Source organism: Centroberyx gerrardi, chromosome 2 (genome assembly GCF_048128805.1).
Source record: "Centroberyx gerrardi isolate f3 chromosome 2, fCenGer3.hap1.cur.20231027, whole genome shotgun sequence".
Taxonomy (NCBI): domain Eukaryota; kingdom Metazoa; phylum Chordata; class Actinopteri; order Beryciformes; family Berycidae; genus Centroberyx; species Centroberyx gerrardi.
Window position 1 is genome coordinate 34,970,702 of NC_135998.1, and position 24,611 is coordinate 34,995,312.

Genomic DNA, 24,611 nt, shown 5'->3' on the forward strand with positions numbered 1-24,611 from the left:
ATATACAGTATAGCATAGCATTAAAAAAAAAATCACTCAAGATTTCAATAAAACACATATTATTGTGTAAAGCACTTTGAATTGCCTTTGTGTATGAAATGTGCTATAGAAATAAACTTATTGTTATAATAATAATGATAATAATAAGCTTTATTTATATAGCACTTTTCAAAACACAGTTACAAAGTGCTTCACAGTCAAAATAAAAGAAAGTCCAAAGAAAATAAACGAGAAAAAGTAAAATAACAACAATAAGATGGAACAATAAAAGGCAAAACCAGAATAAAAAAGATTGTATTGAGCAGACTGTTTCCTTTTTCTGTTCATGAATATTTTCACGTCTTGTTCTTGTTGCCAAACTCTCCTCTGCCAACCGTCCTGCAGCTCTGCAGAGTCATTTAATTTTCACTGTATATGCAAACTGTATTCATCCGTTACTGTGGCTGGTTTGGCTGCCCAGGAGCCCGACAGACAAGTGCTTTTTGATGAATGTTCTCACCCAGGAGCACGAATGACGATAAAAGTACAACTGAAATGTATGTAGGAAATGATTAAATATCAAATGGGATATCTATTAGACTCAAAGGTTTTTCAACACGAAAACACTGTGTGCAATCAGCAGATAATTGCAGGCCTCCGGTGCTGATAAATCACCTCCACTGCCAATTTCCACTATTCCACTTTTCCCTCCGTGTGTTTTACGCTCCGGCCTCGGAAAAAAACCCACAGATGCAAATCGAATGAGGCAAATGCACTAAGAGCAGCAAAATCCTGAATGACCCATATTTTCAAATGCAAATGCTCTATGTCCTGTGTCAGCAAATCAAAAAATTTGTATCAGCTGTTTGATTTGCTATAGTCCAGATCTGTAGTCGACCTGGGCTGAAATGTGTTACTGTTCATCTTGATAAAACCTTTCTCTCTGCTTCACTCTTTTCTTCTTCATGTCAGATCTGTAGCAGGCCAAACAGAAACCTTATATATCCCATCCGTGGATTTTTCTTTTTGAATGGGTTTGAGTGCAAAGGCAATACGTTTGGTGCAATAAGTTCGTTTTTACTGCCCCATAGCACAAAATGACCATAATATATCTGCGGGGAGTTGATAGGGTTGTTGATCAATACCGCTGACTCAATGATTACTTCACCAGGGTGATCATTACAGAAACGTCCTAACTATGAAATCCTACCCTATCTCAGTTTAGGGGGATATTTAAGATTTCTGCCGTTACAGAACAAGGTTTCCTAACTGCGATTAGGATTCTGAGGCTATCTTCACTCCAAATAGGCATTTAGTTAGTACAGAAGCGTCCTAACTTAAGAAAATCCTAATGGAGGAATCCTAAATTATGACAGAACCTGTCTCAAATTAAAAATATTCCATTATGTGGTATTACGGTTAAATATCTGCTGCACAATTCATATTAGACATGGAAGAGAGAGAGAAATGATTTCCTAAGTGAAGTTGAGATAGGACAATAAAGACAAGATAAGATCTGACCGTGAGTTTAGGACTTGAGACTTTTCCTATCTTTGACATTTAAGACAGGATAGGACAAACACTTGGGATTATTTTCTGTAATGAGGCTCCAGGTTCTGAGGTCTCTGCCTTTCAAAACTCACTTTCCAGATGGTGCTTCTCATTTCAGCTACGAAGGCTAAAAAAAATATCTCGTTCTCAAGCCCAAAAAGCAAATACCAAAGCAGTTTTATTACTCCAGTATTGAGCATGGTGATATATTATCTCTTCACTAGACATTTCTGTTGGATCTCTGCTCTGATTAGCTAGTAACTCTTCTACAATGTGAAAATGTGACTTTATTGTTTGTGTCAATCACAGGCGGCTGTCAGCTGTCCATGTTGTTGCAGCTCCTTGGTGATTGAGGTCGATAAAAGTTATAGATCACTTAACGCTCCTTTAAAATCGACCTGGTGCATAGAGGAAATATCACTTCAAACTATTAAAAAAACATCAAAATGAGAGGTTGGGGGGGAATTACACCAGCCATCAACCAAATTCTATTAAATTTTACTGCCGCTATTTATGTGCTCTATTAACCACCTTGGCAGGAAACTAACATCATTTAGGAGTACATATATTCTAAAAATCTATTTAACTTGTAAAGCAATGGGACTAACACACATGTACACAAGCTCTGGCCCCATTTGTATTCGTTCTATCTCTTGTTTTTAGTATTATTGTTTTATTTGTTTTCATTTGTATCTGTATTTGTGTGTTTTTTTTCTGTAAATCTCTTAGTGACAGACCTGTTTGTTAAATAAATACGTTCAGCTTGACTTTTGGTATTCTCCAGCCAGTCTGCCCAGTAGATGAATTTAGTAGAAAAAGTAGAACCGGTAGAAAAGGACCAGGACGGTGCTGATCAGGATCTCGTTGTTTTCGGAGGGTTGAGGCTGGAAAACATCAGGATGACTTTCATTAGACTGGGATTTATTGGATGGAATAAACTCCTGCTGCTCTTGTTGTTGCTTTACATTTACAGCGTGCGTTTTAAATGATGCTGCTATGTAGTGCTGAAGCCATTAGTAAAATTATAATTTTGATAATCCATTAATCATTTTAGTCATTTGTCAGTAAAAATACCAAACATTTGCTGGTTACAGCTTCACAAATGCAAAGATTTGCTGCTTTTCTCAGTTTCATATCATTATAAAATCAATACTTTTGGCTGCTGGTCAGACTGAGGAAGACATTTGAAGAATCACTTTGGGCTTCTGATGGGCATTTGTCATTATTTTTGACATTTATAGACTAAATGATTAATCTGTTAACAAAATTATTATTAACAAAATAATAGATTAATCGATAATGAAAATAATAGCTTGTTGCATCCCAACTGCTGTCCAGAGTGAGTTGCAAGACTTTCCTTTGTGCTGTAAAAACAAATAATGAGCTGAGGAGAAAACGTAGAAAGTATTTTTTCTAGAAAGGAGAATATTAAGGAGTGTGGTTGGTAAAATAGTGAAAGTGTCCGGTACATGTTTAGGTTTCCCCGCCCCTGTGGTCTGTGGACACGCCGTCAGTTTCCAGCAGCTTGGTGTTTTACAGACAGCTTCCCTTTGTCTGCTGTCCACTTAATTGCATCAAATAAAATAGAAACCTAATGAGAGTCATACAGCCCATGACTCCTGTTTCCATTGTTTGGTTGTTTTTGTTTTCGTAGTTGCAGTCAGGCTGTAGCACTCACTGACCAACAGTTTGTTCCATTTGTGTGTGTGTGTGTGTGTGTGTGTGTGTGTGTGTGTGGGTATGACTTAAGTCACTTTCAGGGACACACACCAGACTTAAGACCAGTTGATTGGGGACGGCCTGTGCAATTGGGGACAACTTTTGTCCCCAATTGGTAAAAAGCTGATTTTTGGGTCAGTGGTTAAGGTTAGGGTTAGGTTAAGGTTATGGTTAGGTTAAGGTTAAGGTTAAGGTTAAGGTTAGGGTTAGGGTTAGGTTTAGGCAAGTAGTGGTTATGGTTATGGTTAGGGTAAGTCTCCAGGAAATGAATGTAAGTCTATGTAAATACCCCAAAAGTGACTTAAGTAAGATGTGTGGTGTGTGTGTGTGTGTGTGTACATTTTTATCTTTTAACACTAGAACAGCAACAAGCCCCTGCCGCTAAATGTGAAGATTTAACAGTTACATTTCTCCAGCACTGTAAATAAATACAGACAATTTGGAAACTGTTCCCCACATTAAACCCCCTCAGCACTTTCAGAATAAACAGAAATAAACCATCATAACCATCAGAAATAGGCCTTCATTGTTCCTTTGACTGACTGAAAATGAGCTTTTCATTCACCTAATAATGTTGCCAGTGCCAGATGATGATTGACGCCTTAATTGCGGGACAATAATGTCGGCAACATTTTGATGGACGCCTTAATTGTCGGGTAATAATTACAGCTGACATTTTGTCTGTATTATATTTACAGGATAGGTGGAGGAGAATGGGAGTCAGGGTTATTATAGTTTGGGATTTTTCATTCGTTTTCATTTTTTGTGTGCATATTTTCTCAGTGTTCATCATGGTCATCGCTCTGTAGAGTGTGTGTGAACTATAAATATCTCCCAGCTAGCTAGACTGATATGTGTGTGTTAGGGCTGGGCGATATGACCTGAGATCAATATCACCACTTACTGTCACATTTACCTCAATAACGATCAATGAAACGATAATTTGTTTATTTTTCAAACTCCGGTGCAGAAATACTGCACTCACCATTAACGTCATAAATACACCGCAAAAAAACGTCCATCTGAACGAGTCATTCAGTCTCGTATTCAGCCTTCAGATCTTATTTTTCTGAAACCAAGAGAAACATTCTGCAGTGAGGAGAGATAACTCCACTTGTTTCCAATGCAGCTTCACTTGTTTCAGGAGTTTTCTAGAAATGAGTGTCAGTCTGTTGAAATAAGGCAGAATAAGGCAGATCACTGCACTGCTGTCAAGAAAATGACTCTTAATTCTACAAAGTTCTCAGAAACAAGAAAAATTATCTAACCCTGTTGGTAGATTTTTTCATTTTTTTTGCAGTGCATAAACAGTATGCTTTTATTTTGAAGGTGTACCCACCATACTTCCTGTCTGTCTCTGTCTGGCTTGACAGCTGATTCTACACTCACTCTGCTACTTTGAAGTTTGACTTTGAGTTAACTGAAGCAACACAGATGAAACTGTTTATGCAAAGTTGGTATGTGACAAATGTATTTCCCAAACAGAACATTTGGTCGGTGAGAGAGTCGGTTTTGGTAAATGTTCGGTATATCGCCCATATCGCCTGGTGTGTCTTTATGTTTCCACAGATGTTAATGAGTGCCTCCCTGTCTGTCTGCTCCTCCTCCAGGTTTATTGCGGTCATCACTATGACTGATGGGGATTATGACTACCTGATAAAGCTCCTTGCCCTGGGGGACTCTGGCGTGGGGAAGACCACCTTCCTGTACCGATACACAGACAACAAGTTCAACCCCAAGTTCATCACCACAGTCGGCATCGACTTCAGGGAAAAGAGAGTGGTGAGTCTCCGTCTCACATGGATTCTTGTGAAGCGCTTGCACTGAAATGTGCTGAAAGTATTGAAAGTGTGGTTATGCCAATGGATATAATATAATGATATGGAATATGTAATGGAATAATTTCACTTTTTTCCAATCCAAAAGAAACTTGTCAGGAATTTTCTTGACAATTTTCTAAAAGTTTATTTAAACTTACAGGCTAGATATGTTTTCTGACAGTTTGTGGTTTGGTCCTGGTTGAGCAAGGCACTGACATGAAGATTGGAGTTTTATTTCTACAAACATTTCTCAAAGGCAAAGCTGTTCTGGAGGAAGAAGTAATGTCATTGGTTGATTTAAACCTCAGTGGGCGGAGCCAAAGAACCACAGATTTTCTGGCTAGGCAATGTTAGACTGAAGCTCAGTGAAAAAGACAAGAAGTAAGAGAGGAGGAAGCTAATATTATGAAGCCTAGCGCTCTGCTGCTAACTGAAAAAATACAATCTATCCATACTAAGTTATCTAGGTTAGCTAGTTAGCTAGCTGACCTTCAAGTTCAAACTAGCCATATTAGCCTATAGCTATCTAGGTAAGCTAGTTAGCTAGCTGCTGACCTTCAACATCATGATGTCATGGTCATGAAGGAATGAAAAAGAGAAGTCAATGCCATTTATATTTTTTATTCATATTTTATCCAGAGTTCCTTTGCTATTCAAGTTAGCTAGTTAGTTAACTTTCGCTCAGAGAAACTGGTTCTTTGACTCCGCCCACTGAGGTTTAACCAATCAGATTATTTCTGTCTTGAGAACAGTTCTGCCTCTGAGAAATGTTTGTATAACTACCACTGCGAGGGTTAGAGGTCTAAAACTGTATATACTCACTATGTTTTTTGATAAAAGCCTCCATCAGACGGCAGATTTGTTTATTTGTTTATTTGTTAGGATCCCCGTTAACTTTGCCCTAAAGCACAGCTAGTCTTCCTGGGGTCCACAGATGCAGAGGCAGATGTGAAGTGCCAGATGTGTTTTGCTGAATAAGGGAAGCGGTGTGGGTATGGCTGCTGGTCTGCACACCTTGGTGGAGCGTTGTCCTGCATGTTTGAAATGCTGTCAACGTCTCCCTGCTCCGGATGACTCATAGGATTGATTATTATTCCTCACCTTCTCTCTGTGTGTGTGTGTGTGTGTGTGTGTGTGTGTTAAGGTGGCATGCCACCCTCTTTTCGAGCTCTTCTACCTAGAGACAGAGAAGAGTCAAAGACAGAAAGTTCACCATATTGCAGGACTCTGTGGCTCTTTGTTATCAGTTGCTTGTAATGTTGCTGATCATCTGCTAAATGAGTAAAATGTCAGGGGGCGATCACACCTGCAGGTCATTTCCTTTGGTCTGAACCATAGTTTGTTGTTGCATTTTGTCCCCACAAATACAGGAAAACCCAAATGAGTCATGACTTGTGGGGAGAGAGAGAGAGAGAGAGAGAGAGAGAGAGAGAGAGAGACCCATCTGTGAGAGTCAGAGAGGTTTGAATGACGCCTAAACCTTCTTCAGAAGACACAAACCCAGTCAGATAGTCAGACATTTCATCACTCAATTAAAATATTGTCAGTATTCCTGATCAAAGTTCTCCATCATCATCAGAGGTCTTTCACTGTTTGGAAAATGTTTACCAGAGGTTATGGGGAACATGCCGCCATTTTGGAAGAGTGACAACAAAACTTAAGATTGTACTGTTACTACCTCTTCCTCCCTGGAAAAACAAAAATTACTTAAAATTAAAATAATAAAAAGGCGAAATGAAGATTTTATAGAATACCAAGGCGATAACCTCGTCAGGTCAGTGTTGCTCTGACTCGTGCTCTGCTGCCTGTTTGTAATGTTGATGGTTTGGGAATTGAAGCTTATTCTACTGTTACACTCATTATAAGTTAGAGTATCAGCTAAATTACTAAAATGTGAAATCCTAATGTCATGTGACCCGACCTGTGATCAGTCAGTCCTCCTGAATGTTTAAGTGTTTAAGGAATCTTTAAAGAACGTATCGGCACATTATTAAATCGCTTCTTAAAACCCATTTTTATAGACTTGCGTAAATGTGATGTCGTCTTTTCATCCTTTATCCTTAGTATTTATCCTCAGTATTTATTTTGGTTTTGCATGGCAATCTTTAGCAGAGGGAAGGAGAAACCGGATGTCTGTGTGTGTACTGGAGACGCTCTGTAATGTCAGGTGTGAATGTGATCCAGCTCAGTCATATCTAGACCGGTGTAAAGGGGGCTTTGACTAATCATCTGTCAATCATTAGATCTATTTCATCTTTTAAATCCCTTCTAAAAACACACTTTTACAGACAGGCTTTTATATAAATTGCTCCTTTTACCTGTATCTCCATTTTATAATTATTATGTTTCTCGTTTTATTATTGTTTTTTTTACTCATTTAGCTATTTATTACTGTCTCTTTAGGGGACTTGTACTGCTTTTAGCTGTATCTCTGTTTGTTTTCTAGTTGTATCTGTGTATCTCGTGTATTACCCTTTATTCCTATTTTTTATTTATTTGTTTTTATTCAACTTTATTTAATTGTGGTACATTTACATCACTGTCTCTTAGCGTTTTATTGTATATAAAGCACTTTGTAAACATTGTTTTTAGAAAAGTGCTATACAAATACAGTTATTATTAAAACTTATGATAAGTGCTTCTGATTATTGTGTTTTTTCTGTCCCTCTCTGCAGATGTACACAGCATCCAGCCCTAATGGGGCGACCACAGGGAAAACCTTCAAGGTCCACCTCCAGCTCTGGGACACGGCCGGACAGGAGAGGTAGGCTGCAGGTCCAACTGGTCCCTACGGAGGGACTACAGATCGGTCCGTCCATCACTTTGTCTGTTTGTCGTTCCATCTGTTTTTCTGTCCCTCTGTCCATCACAAACAGTATTTCGGACCCCACTGATGACAAAACTTTCAGGGAATGATGCATGTTGCTGCTCTCTGATTGGCTTAAGAGGGGCGCTACAACATTTGTTTAACTGTCTGTCCGCCACACACAATATCTCGAACGCTGCTGATCGGATTTTCACGAAACTTAAGGGAATGATGCATTTCATTGCTCCATTCTGGCATTTTCAAAATCACACTGATCAGCCCAAGAGGGCTCATCCATTTGTCACATGCAAAATCTCAAACACCGCTGTTGTGATTTTGACAAAACTTGGGGAAACGATGCATCTCACCGCTGCATCCAAACCGCGGCATTCAAAATGACGCTGATCGGCCCAACGGGGAACTAGAGTTACAGCTGAAAACAAGGAGACATGTTTGCTCCTGTCCTGATCGGCCCGGACCGGGACGTCATCATTCGTGGGGGACGACAGGTTTACTGTTGCCTTGTTTTAAAGGAGAGTGGGCCGTTCGTTCCCCTCAGTGTCTCCATTTTATTCTATTGAGACAGGAAGGCTGAGAGGGAAACACAGGAGAGAAGACTCTGAATGTGATCTTAGCATTGGTGTGTGTGTGTGTGTGTGTGTGTGTGTGTGTGTTTTGTACATCAGCAGCTACATATCTCTCTGTTTGTTTGTGTATATACAGTATGTGTGTATCTGCAGCAGGCATGTGTCCGTGTGCGTGTGTGTGTGTGTGAATGTTTGTGTGTGTGTGTGTGATCTTTAATTTGGATCTGCCTCAATCTGTTCAATCTGTTTATAAAAGCCTGATGACTCATTGCCGGATGAGTCACTTTTTGTTACATAATTTTAAGTTCATTTCAGTTCTCCTCGTCTGTGTGTGTGTTTTCATAGCGGGACCTCCTGAAGTCAGTGTGTCACCTGCGTGTTTCTGCACACGGCTGATCGTGTTGCTTGTTGTGAAAAAGCGTGTCATCACTGCAGATATGTGTGGCGTTCATTTATTCACTCGGGGAATTCTAGGTTTCTTTTCTTTTCTTTTTTTTTCACTTGCGGAAGTTGAATACCAACGTTTTAGGAGGTTTATGCTAATGTCAACACAGCCCAACAGTCATTCTCCTATAAAGCCAGTGCTGCTGTGGTTGAATGACAGATATTTTTTTATTGCAGCAGACTATTTTCTTATCCTGTCTTTAATGTAAAACACATTTTGGTTCATAAAGAATCTTACGTTCCTCATGTGTCTTTCTGCACACTGCAAATAATTGGCCTCTTAAGTTAAAGATGTGTAGGCTCAAATTCAATCGTAAGCCTATCGATTCTCTTTAGAGATTAAACTCATTTTGAAGAATGATATCAACACCATTAATATTTTTAAGCCACTTTATATGAATTAAAGCCGCTGTGGGTTCAAGCCTGCAGAAGCTCGGCATAAGCAGCAGATAATGTGCGTACGTCAGATATAAACCTGACGTAAAGCTGTTGTGTTCAGGTTTTATGAGTAACTGGGGTGCGTCAACATGGCGGCGAGGCAGAGGAACAGGAAGCTTTGCTCATAACGGAGCTGCTTGATAGAAAAAAGAAGAAACAGACTCTACTGTATAAATCCAATAAGAAGCTGATCTGAAAACCTCCAGTCATCCCAACGCTCCACCAGGCTTTCTCTGGTTTCTCTTTGTTCCGGTCGGACCGTCGTCTCTGAGTTCGCCGCTAGTTTCTACAGAACAAACGCAGGAACGCCTCAAGTTTCTGTCGTCAAAACGGATGGAAATCTGACAGACGGAGCGTCATCAGTCTGTCTGACAACAGACAGCTGTCAGTGGAAATGAACTGAAAATAACAGAGACAGACAGACACACATTTAATCTTTTTTTGGCTGAACCACTGCAACATTTGAATCCATTGTAATGATACTCAGTTTTTCAGTTTAGTGCATTCAAATAACACATTTAAAATGTATGCCGATATTGTTTTGTGTGTGTGTGTGTGTGTGTGTGTGTGTGTGTGTCAGGTTCCGCAGCCTGACGACAGCGTTCTTCAGAGATGCCATGGGGTTCCTGCTGATGTTTGATCTCACGAGCCAGCAGAGCTTCCTCAACGTCAGAAACTGGATGAGTACGTTCTATACCTTCAACTTCTATATAGTGTAATAAACTGGATGGGTACGTTCTATACCTTCAACTTCTATATACTGTAATAAACTGGATGAGTACGTTCTATACCTTCAACTTCTATATAGTGTAAAAAACTGGATGAGTACGTTCTATACCTTCAACTTCTATATAGTGTAATAAACTGGATGAGTACGTTCTATACCTTCAACTTCTATATACTGTAATAAACTGGATGAGTACGTTCTATACCTTCAACTTCTATATAGTGTAATAAACTGGATGGGTACGTTCTATACCTTCAACTTCTATATAGTGTAAAAAACTGGATGAGTACGTTCTATACCTTCAACTTCTATATAGTGTAATAAACTGGATGGGTACGTTCTATACCTTCAACTTCTATATAGTGTAAAAAACTGGATGAGTACGTTCTATACCTTCAACTTCTATGATTCTCTATGTATGTCTCTATATACCTTAATAAACTGGATGGGCATGTTCTATAGCTTCAGTTTCTATGATTTCATAGCAGTGTCTCTGCTTAACAAAAGTGGAACAGTATATTCTATAGCTCCGATTTCTATGATTTTATATCTGCATCTCTGAATATAACAAACTTGTTGAGTGCACTCTATGCTTTCTGTTTCTATGATTCTATATCTATAAAGAAAAACTATACTTTCTATGTCTGTGATTCTATATCTCTTCTCTTTATTCAGTAAGCTTGAAGAGTAGAATCCATATTTTCCACTCTACTGTTTTACATGTTCACATCCTTGTTTCCTGCTGTGAGTCTGAGCAGGAAACAAGAATATTTGAGTTTAAATTGCAACAAATTCTGTTTTTTGTATTTCTACGATGGTGTATTAGGGTATTAATGTTCAGAGAAAAAAACTGAGATTAAAGTCAGAAATTTTCAAGAAAATAACTCTTAAGAAAAACAAAAAACTTTTTTTTTTCTTGCACATTTCTGACTTTAATCTCAGTTTTTTCTCAGAATATTACCGCCCTCCCCCTGGCTTTACATTCACCTACAATAGCCCTAATATGCTGTCGTAGCATCTCTGTAGCCTCATATGTCATTTGTTTCCCATCCCCAGGCCAGCTGCAGGCCAACGCCTACTGTGAGAACCCAGACATCGTGCTGGTGGGGAACAAGGCGGACCTGGCCGACCAGAGGGAGGTTCAGGAGAAACAGGCCAAGGAGCTGGCCGACAAATATGGGTACGTTTATATTTACATCGTCACTTTGTGTATTTTGCTGATGCTCTTATCCAGAGTGACTGACAAACTGGAACAGTAGAATAAGCTTCAATTCCTAGATCACCAACATTACAACCGACATTAAGGACGTTTACATTCTAGTCATTTAGCTGACGCTCTATCCTGAGAGACTTGGAATATACTTGTTATATAGAGGCTATATATATGTTATTCCTGTAACAGTAGAGTATTATATAAAGGGTATGTATACGTATATGTATCTATAATATTCCTGAGACCCTAGAATGATCATGTATGATATGGAAATGCTAAGGAGAGAAAGTAGAGCTGAGTAAAAATAGACTTTACCATAAAAGTGAGAAAATCACTCAATCAACAGAACTGAACAGACGGTTAATTTCTGTCTGTTTCTGACTGAACTGATCATTTAATCACTGATCCATCTGATTAATTTAGTGTTTAAATAATGTCAGCTTATCATAGTATCTGGTCAGCTGTCATTGTCCTGTTGTCATGTGATTTCCACCCTAGCTAATGTATCTAGTAGAAGCTACAGTGGCTAGTAGCTGCATGTAAACATTTGCATCAGTTGAGTTTGAGTCAGTTGAGTTTTTCAAGCTGCACCTTCTAGTGAATTGAAGCCAATTTGGAAACAAATCGACCTCATCAGACTGTTCACTGTCACTTCTAACAGTGATGAATGGACCTGTACCCACAACACAACAAGCTTCAGCTGTCTGTCTTTTTCTAGCCTGGTTGTTATATATTTAGCTGCTGTTTGCGCACACTCAATTCTCCAGTGGACCACCAGCTGTGGTTGCTAGGAGATCAGTGATGCAACTGCAAAGCCTCTATAGTTACACATTATAGATACACATGTTACAGGGATAGACAGGACCTTCCATAAAGTGCAGGTTGACTGTGCAAGGCAGGCAGAGCACAACATTACAGACACACAGCAAGAAGGTTTAGTTTCCTGGCATCTGTCCAGCCAGTGCAGAGTTGCGGCTGATCAACTTGAACTCTGACCGCTCTTGGAACACTTAATGCAATATGGTTTTAATAGGATAAAGACTTGGTAAGAGCATCATGAGTTTTATTTCTATAATCAGTTTCAACTTCAATAAATTCAATCATTCCATACAAATTCAGAAAACAGAATTTAAATTCAGTCGTCTGCTGGAACAAATCTCATCACTTTCAATCTAAGTCATTTACACAAACACAAGATCTCAAGTCAAGACTTTAGAAACCTTTTCAAGTCATCAAAGTACAAGTCAGAGTCAAGACCCAAGTCACCAGAACCCAAGTCAAGTCGAGTCTCAAGTCTTCTCTTCATGCATCTCAAGCCATTAAAACTGTGACTCGAGTCCCAGCCTCTGCAGATAAGTCAAACAAATCAGTTAAAATGTTGCTGGACAAAATTAAAAAGTATAAATGTGCATAAACAACAGCAATTAGTTTAGATGGATTAAATAAAAACAAGGGTCTGTTTTTGTTTGTACTGACTGTTTTATACAAGAAAAATCCCAATCAGATTAAAATGAACACTTGTATATATAATCATCGCTCTTCTTGTCCCTCGCAGCATCCCGTACTTCGAGACGAGTGCGGCGACGGGGGCGGAGGTGGACAAGGCGGTGATCACTCTGCTGGACCTGGTCATGAAGCGGATGGAGCAGTGCGTCGACAAACCGCCCGCCGAGCCGGCCAATGGGAACGGGGCGACCAAGCTAGCCCCCGCCCCGCCCAACGAGAAGAAATGTGCATGCTAGATCAGATTCAGGAAACGACCAGTCGACACTCCTCTTTCGTCTCCTCGCCTCCTTCCTTCCTTTTCCTTTTTCCCTCTTCTTCTGTCGTCCTTAGTTGCATGATTCCTCCTCTTCTTCTTCCTCCTCTTCCCTCCCTCCTCTCTATGACTGACCGCCTTCTCCTCCTCTTTCCTCGCTTCTCCTCCCTTTTTTTTCCCCCCTCCTTCTCCTCCCAAGTCCCATCTGCCGCTCTGGCCTTGAAACAACCCTATCCCCCTCTAGTGGATCTTTTAAGGTAATACAGTCTAGCAACGCCTGTGTCCAGGAGGAACAACCAGGAGGGGACAGTTTCATCACAGCCAGTGAGAACTGGAGTTTATAACATCAAGCCTGGCAGTGGTTTTAATGATGAAATGAGTTTTACACAGGAAAATAAGATGTTTAAACTTTTAATTTGTGTCACAGATCTGATCTTTTCATCACTATCCTGTATAGGAAAAAATCAGATTTGGTTTCTGTTTAGACAGAAAAGAGTTTAAATCAGGTTGTGTGTGTGTGTGTAGTTTCAGTCACTGTCCTCTCCTGCACCTTCCTCCTAGAACAGGATGAGCGACTGTATAACCAATATGTTTTTTTTTTCCCACCGCACTAGTGTTGTGTGCCGTACCCATACCAGCCAGGTATGGTACTGTATGTTTTTTCATTGTGTTTTGAGCAGAGTTTGGTTTGGTTCAGTGATGCTAGAAGTTTGCTGATAAGGCGGCAAACACAGTGACTCTCAATCATTTTCATATCAAGGACCCTAATTTAGAGCCACAGACCCCCATTTGATGAGATTTTGTCTCTCGGACCCAAATCTGAGAATATTTAGAATAACAGAGAAACTATGATCAAAACAGTCATTCTTCTACATTCTCTAACTGTGTTAACTTCTTGTAAATGAAATAATGCTGAAGTTTAACAATTCATCAATTTGCTGGGGACCCCCTGGAACCCCCTCAAGGACCCCTGGTGGTCCCCGGACTCCACGTTGAGTACCACTGACCTAACACCCCCTATGGCAGCCATGTTGGAGGTCCTCAGCTCTTAACAGCTGTTTTTCTAAACGTACAACTTGTCCGTCTCAACAGAATCGAACAGACGGTTAATTTCTGTCTGTTTCTGACTGAACTGATCATTTCATCACTGATCCATCTGATTGATTTGGTGTTTAGATAATGTCAGCTTGTTAGCTAGCTGACCACAGTATCTGGTCCTGTATGGGTTCAGCACTTCACTCGTGCAGTGGGAAAAAAAACAACAACCTACAAGCACCCTCTATCACTATTACTATGTTCTAGACCGAGATAGAAGTATTGTTCCAAACTAATCTACTGCCTTGGCTGTTAAAGCGTTATTCCACTGTGGTCGGACCGTTTTAGTGCACATGCCTCTGTAGGAGTCTGTGATTGGTCAACCAACAATACTGGCCTCTCTGGGGACCCGTAGTCACCACGACTCACTTAGATTTAATTGAAAATGTATTCTAAAGACACAGGGAATATTAAACAAACTGCAGATAGAACATAATACTGCATAGATAAAATAGCACTACTAAAGATTTGAAAAGCCTTCCAGTATCCTCACACTGAATCAGAAAATATTTAAATGAACCTTGTATGTTCACAAAATAAGGAAGGAGTAACAACCGGTTCCATTTGTAAAACCCATCCTTACTCAGCTGCTGCACACCTGAACCTCAGTTCCACTGGGATAGCGAGTGGTGGAGATAATCACACTTCTTCTTTAATTTAGACCGATCAATAGTGATTGATAGTGAGTCGGGTGACAGCAGATCTCCAGCGCAGGTATTGTTAGAGTTTGACTGCTCCTCGTCTCCTCTAGAGATATTCAAACTAAGTGAAATATCGCTTTAAGGCCCCATACATAACCAATGTTGTTAGAATATGAAGTGACCAATTATTTATATTAAAAGAATATAGAAAACTTAGATTATTATGTTTCTGTTGTTTTATTTTAAGTTGAGGTTCTCACCCCTAGATTTCTGTTTTGTCTTTTCACGTATGTTTTTCTCTTGACTGCATTTATGTTTGTGATTTATTTTGTCACTGCTGCCGTTCTTATGCTTGAATTGTTGAATTGTCCCAAAAACAACAAATTTAACAACAAGATTTGTCTCTAACATGAAGAAAATACTCTATGATAGACTCTAGGAAGTAGTTAAAGATTATTGTTTTTGATAATCCTCACTGCAGGGGCTTTTAGAGTCGCTTCCTTCGCTCTGAACTGGAGAGACAGAATGTTGCAAATCCACATTTAGGGGTTGTGGTGCACTGGGCAACTTTTTGGGCAATGTCGTAGGGCAACATTGCCCTAGCAACACACTTGAATTGATTGCGTAACAACTTTTTTGTTGCATTTTGTTGCTTAATTCTCTAGTATATTTTGTGTTGTGTCTCACTTCAGTACCTGTTTCCAGGTACGTCGCCCTGCCATGTTGCCCAAAATGTTGACTGATGTATCAGCTGGTTGTTAAATCCCCTTCATCTGTCTGCACCCATCCAATAAGTGCTGCATCAGCAGATAACCTGCAGGAGGTTCGCTGTACTCAACGCTGCAGCAGTGATCAGACTGTAGGGTTTTAAAATGTGACGCGCGTCACAGCAGAGTTTCTCCAACAGCTGCTGTGCTGCTGCAGATAAAACAGGCAAACTGCAGTTAAAGTTCCACTGGGTTCAACTTCAAATGCTGCGTGTTTTACACTGTGATGCTGCACTGAAGCACTGCGGAAACATCCAGCTGAACAAGTCATTTAGAAATATCTATCTTTCATCAAACATCAACAAATCTGCCAGTGGTGCAAAATAATTTCCCGTGTTTCCAATGCAACTTAACTGGATTCAAGAATTTCCTTGAATCAATCAGTGATGACATCTTGATCCGCCTTATTTAAAAAAAAAGTTGAAATGCATCGGAAACGAGGGAAATCATCATTCCGCTGGTCCTCAGTTTCACTTGTGCAAAGATGATACGATTTTGAAATTCAAACCTCGATGAAATGACTTGTCAACATGAATGTTTTTTGCATTGCACACTCTGAATCCATAAAAGAAAATCCTGAGAAAAGTGCCGTAGAGCTCTGGCTTCACCTCGTCCGTGTGTCACCGATGCTTTCCTGCCAGTGTGCCAAAAAACAAACAGACAACGAGACGAGTGTCGGTCCTCCAGCCCTCCGCCCCGCCCCGCCCCGCCCCGCCCCGCCCCGCCCCGCCCCGCTCACTCTGCTGAGTTCAGGACCGGTGTGATACTGGTTTGTTTTTGGTTTTAAAGCCAAGCAGAGTCCGATGCCAAACAGCTGTTCTCGGTGCCATACTGAACACTTTCTACTGTTCCTTATTAGTTCGTCACAATCTCAGTACGTTGATATAGAAAGATGTAAGGAGCTGGCTGTAGTGGTAACAAGCTCCGCCCATATTTACTCCCCCAAAACATCAGATTTGAGGATTGTTTCTGACATACGGAAGAGGATTAGTGCCACGTGAAAAATGTATTTGAGTTCGGGGAGATTCATTTCTGAATTCTGAGAATAAAATTCAAATTCTGACTTTAAACCCTGAATACTGACTTTGATCTCAAAATTCTGACTTTATTCTCAGAATTCTGACTTTAATCTCAGAATTCTGAGAACTCACATTTTTCACGCGGCACTAATCCTCTTCCGTACAAACATACTAATAATACAGGACAGTACACTTCCCCACTATAGCTGCTTCTGCTAAATGTCTGCTGACTGTTTGTGTTCACTGCCGTATTTTTTTTTTTTATCTTGTATTCAGACATTATTAAGCTCTTTTCAAGATATAAAAATGATTCTGGTTTCAAGAAATGTAATGATAATGGCAAGGCAACTTGTTTCAAAGTATTTATAGAGGCAAGCTAGAGAAATGCTCTTTAAATATTTTTGTTTTGTTCCAATGTGTTTTTTTCTTCTTCGTTGCTTCAGGTTTATTTCTTGAAGCAAGTCATATTATGAGTAAAACAAGTGACATTTCAGCAAAATGATCTGCAAAGATAATTTTGATACTTTGACTTTAAAGATAATTTGACTTAAAAATGTCTTAAATTAAGCTTGATGAGTGTGAATTGCATTAAAGCCACTCAGTAGGCTTGTAACTTGTTGCAGTGTTGGTCTAGCGGTTTGCAGGCCGGTGGTTCTCAGCCTGTTTGGAGCCAGATCAGACTTTGGTGAAACAAAAAAATTTCAAGGCAGATAAAAATGATCAGTTGCCTGAAAATATCATGCACAGCCTTGTATGGTCACATGAGTGGACCGAGAAACAACAGATTTGGGTTAAATTGCAAAAAAAAGTTTCCTCGATAACTTTTTGCCTACTTAAAAATGATGAAAAACAAAGAAATGAAACATTTATAGATTACAAAATTTAAGGACTTTAAAAGTAAAAAGTTGACATTTGAAAATCTCATTAGAAATCTCAAAGTGCACTAATCTCGCCTCCAGGTTGAGAACCACTTTCCTAGACAAGAAGTTCCCTCACACACATTCAGCCATTGCCTTGAATTGTGACAATCGACTGGACCAATTTGTGAGATTTTATCTGATTTAATTTGCTAAGTATTTTTTCTCTCAACAAGACTAAGTTTGTCAGTCCCTGAAGCCCTTTTTTTGCTTAAATCCCCTCCCAGTATTCAGCGGTGTCCCTCCCCCATCGCCACAGTTTTATCTCACATTTATTTCACATTTATCTTGAAACAGACTAACATGTTGTTCCTGAATAGCATCTTATCTAAAACCAAGTCTCAAATGTAGTTTATCAATTCAAGACCGTCTTGAAAGTTTACACAGTTTGGAAGAGTCATGTTGTGCCTGTATTAACGCTCTCCTGACCAATAACACTCTGTTCTTCTGTCTAACCCTTTGTAAAGGTTGTGAGCTATTGAATATTTTAATGCATTATTAATTATAGATTATAAAGCAGAGGCGAAAAAGAACAGAGGTCATTATGTTGTATACAGTATGTGCCCATAATATCAAAACAACTAATCAATCCAAGTACCTCCAAGAGCTTTTATTTTTGGAAATCCTGTATGTGTGAATCCTTTATGTACTGATAGACAGATAAGAGTTCGATATTTCTGATGCCTGCGGTTTGTACGTTTGTTTTGTTTCACTGTGTGCACCAAATGCCTGTGTGTGTTTGTTGGGTTTGTTGCACCGTCAGCATGTTTGACACCATGAGAATGATATGACCTGTGATGCGTTCAGTGTTTCTGATGCCTGTGTCGGACCCGGGTGCAGCGGTACTTACAGATTAGTCTTAGTGTTTGTTTTGTCCCGCAGCATGGACCAGAAGAGTCTGGCTGGGACGTCCTGAAAGGCTTGATGTGGAAACGGCTTAAAAACTATTTAAAGTTGACGAACAATTTAGATTTTTTTCCCAGGTACATGCCACCATAAGAACTAGCAATGGCGAAAAAAAAAAGAAAATCAATTCGATTTTTTTTATGATTCGTTTACTTTTACTTTTATTAATATAGTGGAAAAAATGCCCCAAAAAGGGATTAACATGCTAGCAAGTAATTAGGTAATTAGTAGTAAGTAATTAGGATAAAGTATCCTCTTTATGTAAGATTTTTCTACATCAGTTTTAGGTCATTAAGCCACATAAAGTTCAATATTTCTCTTCACTTTCAATTATGATATAGTTTTTTTGACCATATTACTGATTTATTTTTAGCTGGACATTGTCACCACAGTATCTCCTTGTCTCCCCCTGATGCCTCAATTAATGACAAATTTTTCTATTTTGATTTTAGGTCGTTAAGCCACATTAAACTGTCTTATGTAACGGTTTTAGGGCAATTTATCACATTATTATTTAATTGCAAGTATTCTGGTTTACACCCAGTCTTTCCATTTTTATGGTAGTAAGTAGTTAGGATAAGAAGCCCCCTTTATTTATTTCAGATTTTTCTTCATCAGTTTGAGGTAAATAAACCACATTAAGTCACATTAAGCTCATTCATTTACATTCGTTTTTAACTGGGTTTCTTGTCATAGTTTTTTGAACATGTTGCTGATTTACCTTTAATTGAAAATTGTCCCCACAGTGTCTCCTTGTCTCTCCCTGATGCCTGAAGTAAAGATTAATTTTTCTATTTTGATTTTAGGTCATTAAGGCAAATTAAGTCCTCGTTTTTGCCTAAATTGAGACTTTGAAGATTTTTAAAAAAATGTTTCCCTATTTTTGGGCTCTAGTGAAGTGTTTTGGTCTTAAATTCATGGTTAAATTTTCAGAGTTTTTGATTTCAATATTAGCTCATTAAGCCACATTAAGCCTCTTTTTTCGGGGGCATTTTTTCACTATATTAATTCATAAAATAATCAAATTGATATAATTTTTTAATTTTTCTAGTTCTTATGGTGCCATATATCTGGGAAAAAAACACAATTTTTCATCAACGTTAAATAATTTTTTGCCTCGTTAAGCCATCTTCCCATCAAGCCTTTTAGAACGTCCCGTCTGGTTTGATTCGATGCAGACAGACAGGGCAGTCACCTGCTGAACGTGGGATAAAACAAACCAGAACAAGTATTTGCAAATACTTTTTCACCTGGGTTTGGATGTGCACCCTTACATCTGAAAAAAAAAAAAAAATGGAGGAGGAGCCTGTGGGGCGAACTGCTCAGATGATTGGGTAACACTTTACTCAAACTTTGCTTTATAACACATTCATAACACCTAAACGACAGCTTCATGGCACATTCTTCAGTACCGATTCAACCCTTTTGTCACCTTTCACACAGTGTGTATTTAATACTTATGTCATTTGTGACGTTTATGTTGAACAGTGTCCGATTTTGAGTAAAAAGGTCAAAATAAAAAGTATTCATGACATTTGGGAACTGGAAAACAGGCCTTAGGGTTATGGATGTGTTATAAACTGGAGTTCCAGATGTGTGTTGATGCTAGTGTCTTTCTAGAGTCAGACGTTTTGTTTGCATTTTATCCAGCCTACGCATTTGATATGTGATTGATTGACTTTGCAGTAAATCACCTATCCAGGCATTGTGAGATCTGGCAGCGATAAAAAATGACTTAGCACTATCATAGCTGTGGGATCTGTTGTTGTTTTTTTTGCCAGTGAGCAGAACGCCGAGTTTTCATATTTCTGTGTGGAGTTTTTCTAACACGACCACAGCTGGCCAGTCACACCGCGCTCATTCATAAAAACAGTTGGGTCAGGTTTCAGGTTGCCATGTTGCCGCCCGTCTTTGAGTTTTCAGAGGAATTAGCTTTAAAAATCACTGTGTTCCTCTCAGAGTCGGAAGTACGAGATTCCCCGCCGGTCGTCATTACGACCTCCGTGCGTTCCAGTGGTCCGGCTCGGAAAAAAAACAGGGAAGAGACACGAACGCCTGCGAGATTTTTCTTCGCCCAACGTAAAAATCGGGTTTCCCACGCAACAGCTAATGTCGATGATATTTGCCAACATTAGCTAGCTAGTTAGCATAGAATGTTTGCAACTGTAAGTGCAACTTTACATTTCCAATTTCCATGTTTAACCATTTACCACACTGGTGTTTTGATAGATTTCAGGTTATGCAATGTTGAAGATTGAACGTAAGTGTATTTTGAAGATTATAAACGTGATTAAAGTAATCCTGTGCAGAGCGAACCTGAAGAAGCAGCGATATGAAACGCGTCGTTCATTCTTATGTTTTTACTGGCTTCGTAATTATGACGCATATCAGTCATCTGGATGAGTCGGTCTGAGTGCGCAGCAAACATGATGCTGAGCTTCTTTTCCTGCATTTGACCTGCAGCTCACAGATCTGGAGCTGTGCAGAGAGTCATTCCCTCACACCGCTTAATGCTGTGTAGCGTTCACAATGTGCCGTTTGCCGCCATGTTGACGTGACGACAGATAAAACCGCATTTCAGAAAACTCGGTTGAGTAGGCTAATCTTGCCCGAGTTTCCTACTTGGAATTAAGACTTAAGGTCTGTTCCAGTGCAGTTTTCCTAGTAGGATGTCAAAATTTCCAACTTTCCGACATCTCTGGAACGCAGCGTCCTCCGTAACACCACCGTGTTGATATGCCAAATATTGCAAAGATAGCTAGTATAGAATCAGTTACTTAGCAACGGTGGAGCCAACATGGCCGCTACTGAAAACTGCTATTGCCAAACACTTTTTTTCCACCACCTAGCATCCGCGTCTCTTTCCCGTCTGCAGTGCTCACCTCATGGTTTTTTCAGACGGACGCACCACCTGAGTCTGTAATGTGCCAGTTATTTAACTTGTTCAGTGATCCGAGCCTGGCGTCCCAAAAGCAACTTAGTCCTGACCTGCACAAGCACAAGAGGATACACTTATCGGCTTTTTGTGGTCCAGACCTGATCTTCTCATTAAGGTCTAAACACCGGAGAGCGCCGGTTGAACCTGACGTCCCTGTCTGGAGCTAAGTGGACAAACTGTGTAAAAAGCAGGTTGACTAATCAGCTGTGATCTCAGTGCTTAAACCCTGGATGGGAATTTTACAATGCTGCTAGTCTGTATCTAGAATATTTCAGATTGGGCTAGTGAAAAGCTGTTGTCAGTGACCAGTTTTTTTTTTTTTTTTTTTAAATGGAGGCTAAAGGAGAAAACAGCCAAATAATCGTGCCTCACTTGTGCCAAAAAGCCGCCGGCTCTGCTCTGAACTCGTCACCGCCCACAGGAGACGGACAGCATGGCGTCCAGGTGAAATGTGCCAATACCTTTCAGCCTGATGTCCTCAGGCCTTTTCAATTAAAACTGATTGAATGACCTTTTTCAAACAAATTATCCCGGCTGTTTCCTGGTCATCAAGTCAAATTAGAACTTCTCAACCTGCAGATCTGGACCTGGTTTCCTAAAGCAACCTGCTGCTAAGATTATCTTTGTTTATCACTGGCTTTTGATAGAGCAAAAATAACTTCATTACAGTGAATGACGATAGGAAGAAAATCATTGATCGTTCTCATGCTTAGGCAGACACAAGAAGACTAGATCTGGACCACAAAGAGTTAAAAATCAGGCTTCCATGTGGTTTCTCCTGTTTGGGCAGCCATGAGGAGATCAGATTTATGCTGCAAGGAGTTAAATTTATGAACTTTAATGTTGTAATGTAAAGCTACTGTAGATCCAGACTTGGATGCTTTTGGGCCCCGAAGTTTTCTTTCTTTTTCTGACTCCCTGTTTTTAAAGTTCGGACAGGAATGAGAAACTCAGAAAAAAAAATCACCAACGCTTTACCTTACGATGTCTTTATTCTAATGTAGTAACCTGTGTATTAACCGATGGAAAAGTATGGGAAGTACACAATAATGGTTCATGGTTCTTGGAAACAACAGAAGAAATCGAACTCTTTCTCTATAATTAGAACATCACTTCATGGTTCTTTCCAGGAAACTTCCTAAAAAATCAACAATTCCTTTCTAGGAAATTGAAGACCCGGAAAATAAAGCGTTTTTCCTGCTGTTTGTTTCTTGGAGTTTTTCTAGGTTTTGTCTCGTTGAGTGTCACTTACAATACTTTTCCGTAGGTTAATACATGAGTTAATGCAGTGGAATTAGGCCGCTTTAAAGTACAGTGTTACAAAAAAAAAAAATCTCTTTTAATCTCCAGTGCAAATCCTGCCTTTGACTCGTGAATGAAAGCTCAGCTGTGTGTCGGCCCATGTGGAGTGTTGCATGGTGGGATTAATCTGCTGTGTTCTGTTTGGCTTGAATACGATGTTTCTGTTATCTCAGTTGATGTATTTCCTCTCTTTTTTATTATCAAGTTAATAAAGTTTATGAAACCAGTGAGTGAGTCTGACTGAAAGGTTACATCACTGTCTCCCTCCGTCTTCCCCTCCCACCCTCTCATGTCTTCACCTACTGTTTCTCTACTACACATCATTTTGGTACTAACAAACTCCCCAACAGATATATACGGCATGCAATAGTACAACATACAGTAATATAGTAATATCCCTTACAACAAAGTCACATGTGAAAACCCACATGTGCCTTTTTGGACACATTGATTTTTCATGTCATATATTTTTCTGGTTTTTTTTTTTTTTCATGTTGTATTCTGACATCTGACAGTTTTTATTTCAGATGTGAAAATGTCAATTTGTAGGTGAAAAGTGTTTTGTTTTCCCCTTTTGAACATTTGTTTTTTCACATTTTCATCACCCGCATTACATTTGACAATATTTTGTTTCACACGTGAAAACTTAATTTCACATGCAAAGAGACACAGAGTTCACAAGTTCAAATATAAAAACCAGCAAAGCAGTTCAAGAAGTCACATGTGGGTTTCACATGAAAGAAGCCCTCGCTCTTTGATTCTAAAGGAACTGACACCAAAACCTGACGTTTATCACCAGCACCGTAGCTCCTGTATCACATCGCTAGCTTGTCTGGGAAGCTAAGCAGGTCTGGCTGTGGTTAGTCCTTGGATGGGAGACCACCTGGTGCTAGAAGTGGTGTTGGAAGACCAGTAGGAGCTGCTCTTCCCTCTGGTCTCTTGAATAATATCCCCAATACCCCAGGGCAGAGACAGGGACTCTGTCCTGTGAGCGAGCACCGTCCTTCGGATGAGACGTTAAACCGAGGTCCTGACTCTGTGGTCAATAAAGATCCCATCGGCACTCATCGCAAGAGTAGGGGTGTAACCCCGGTGCCCTGGCAAAATTCCCCAAAAACAGGCCTTCCTTCCATCATGGCCACCTAATCATCCCTCGTTACCTAATTGGCTCTTTCAGTCCTCTACTCTCCACTGAGATAGCTGATGTGTGGTGAGCGTTCTGGCGCAAACTGGCTGCCGTGCATCACCCAGGTGGTGGATGAGTTGAGCCCCCCCCCCCCCCTAATATGTGAAGGAAGCGCTTTGAGTACTTAGAAAAGCGCTATATAAATGTAATCAATTATTATTGATGTTTTACATCCTGAAACATTTTCTCATATCAAACTCCGTTAGCGTGGATTATTCCTTTAAACCGACACCATGAACACACAACACAACACACTCAGAATCCACACTGGAGAAGAATTTATTAGCATTTTGTATTCAGAGACTTCTCACCAAAATAGAGTTTGTGAAAAACAAGAATAAATACCCAATGGCAGCATAACAGTAGCATGTGAAGTACGGTTACAAAAATAAGTGTATCTTATTGCCTTTTAACATATCTGATAGAAACGAGAAATGAAAATATCCATAAAACTAAAATCTAAATCTAAAAACCAACCATGAAACTTGATACACTTGACATATGAATCAGCAAGTTCTGTTTTCTAATAAGAGTTTTGTTTTGTGTTTCCAATAAGAAATCAACGCACCAAAACAATCTGCTCTCATGTTTCCATACAGCAAAACACAGCGGTGAATGTAAACATAACATAGCATCCATCACACACTCCTGCACCTGTATCTGAAACAGATGTGTGTGTGTGTGTGTGTGTGTGTGTGTGTGTGTGTGAGTGAGTGTGTGTGTAATGTGTTAAAGTGTGTAAAACAGCCGGTCCTTCAGCCTCTGACACAGTAGAAAACTGTCCTTGTTAACAGAGC

The 24,611-nt window shown here is 39.7% G+C and overlaps 1 protein-coding gene across 2 annotated transcripts in view; it reads left to right on the forward strand.

Moving 5' to 3' along the window:
- The window catches only part of rab27b (RAB27B, member RAS oncogene family), an 89,488-nt gene extending 74,493 nt beyond the window's left edge, over positions 1-14,995 (forward strand). For both annotated transcript variants that reach the window (XM_078288443.1, XM_071916449.2), the window contains exons 2-6: positions 4,860-5,031; positions 7,745-7,833; positions 9,925-10,028; positions 11,128-11,251; positions 12,840-14,995. In XM_078288443.1, the coding sequence (XP_078144569.1) occupies positions 4,879-5,031; positions 7,745-7,833; positions 9,925-10,028; positions 11,128-11,251; positions 12,840-13,026 (657 nt within the window). In that variant the 5' untranslated portion in view covers positions 4,860-4,878 and the 3' untranslated portion in view covers positions 13,027-14,995. The remainder of the gene's footprint in view (positions 1-4,859; positions 5,032-7,744; positions 7,834-9,924; positions 10,029-11,127; positions 11,252-12,839) is intronic.
- Positions 14,996-24,611: the final 9,616 nt, after the last annotated feature.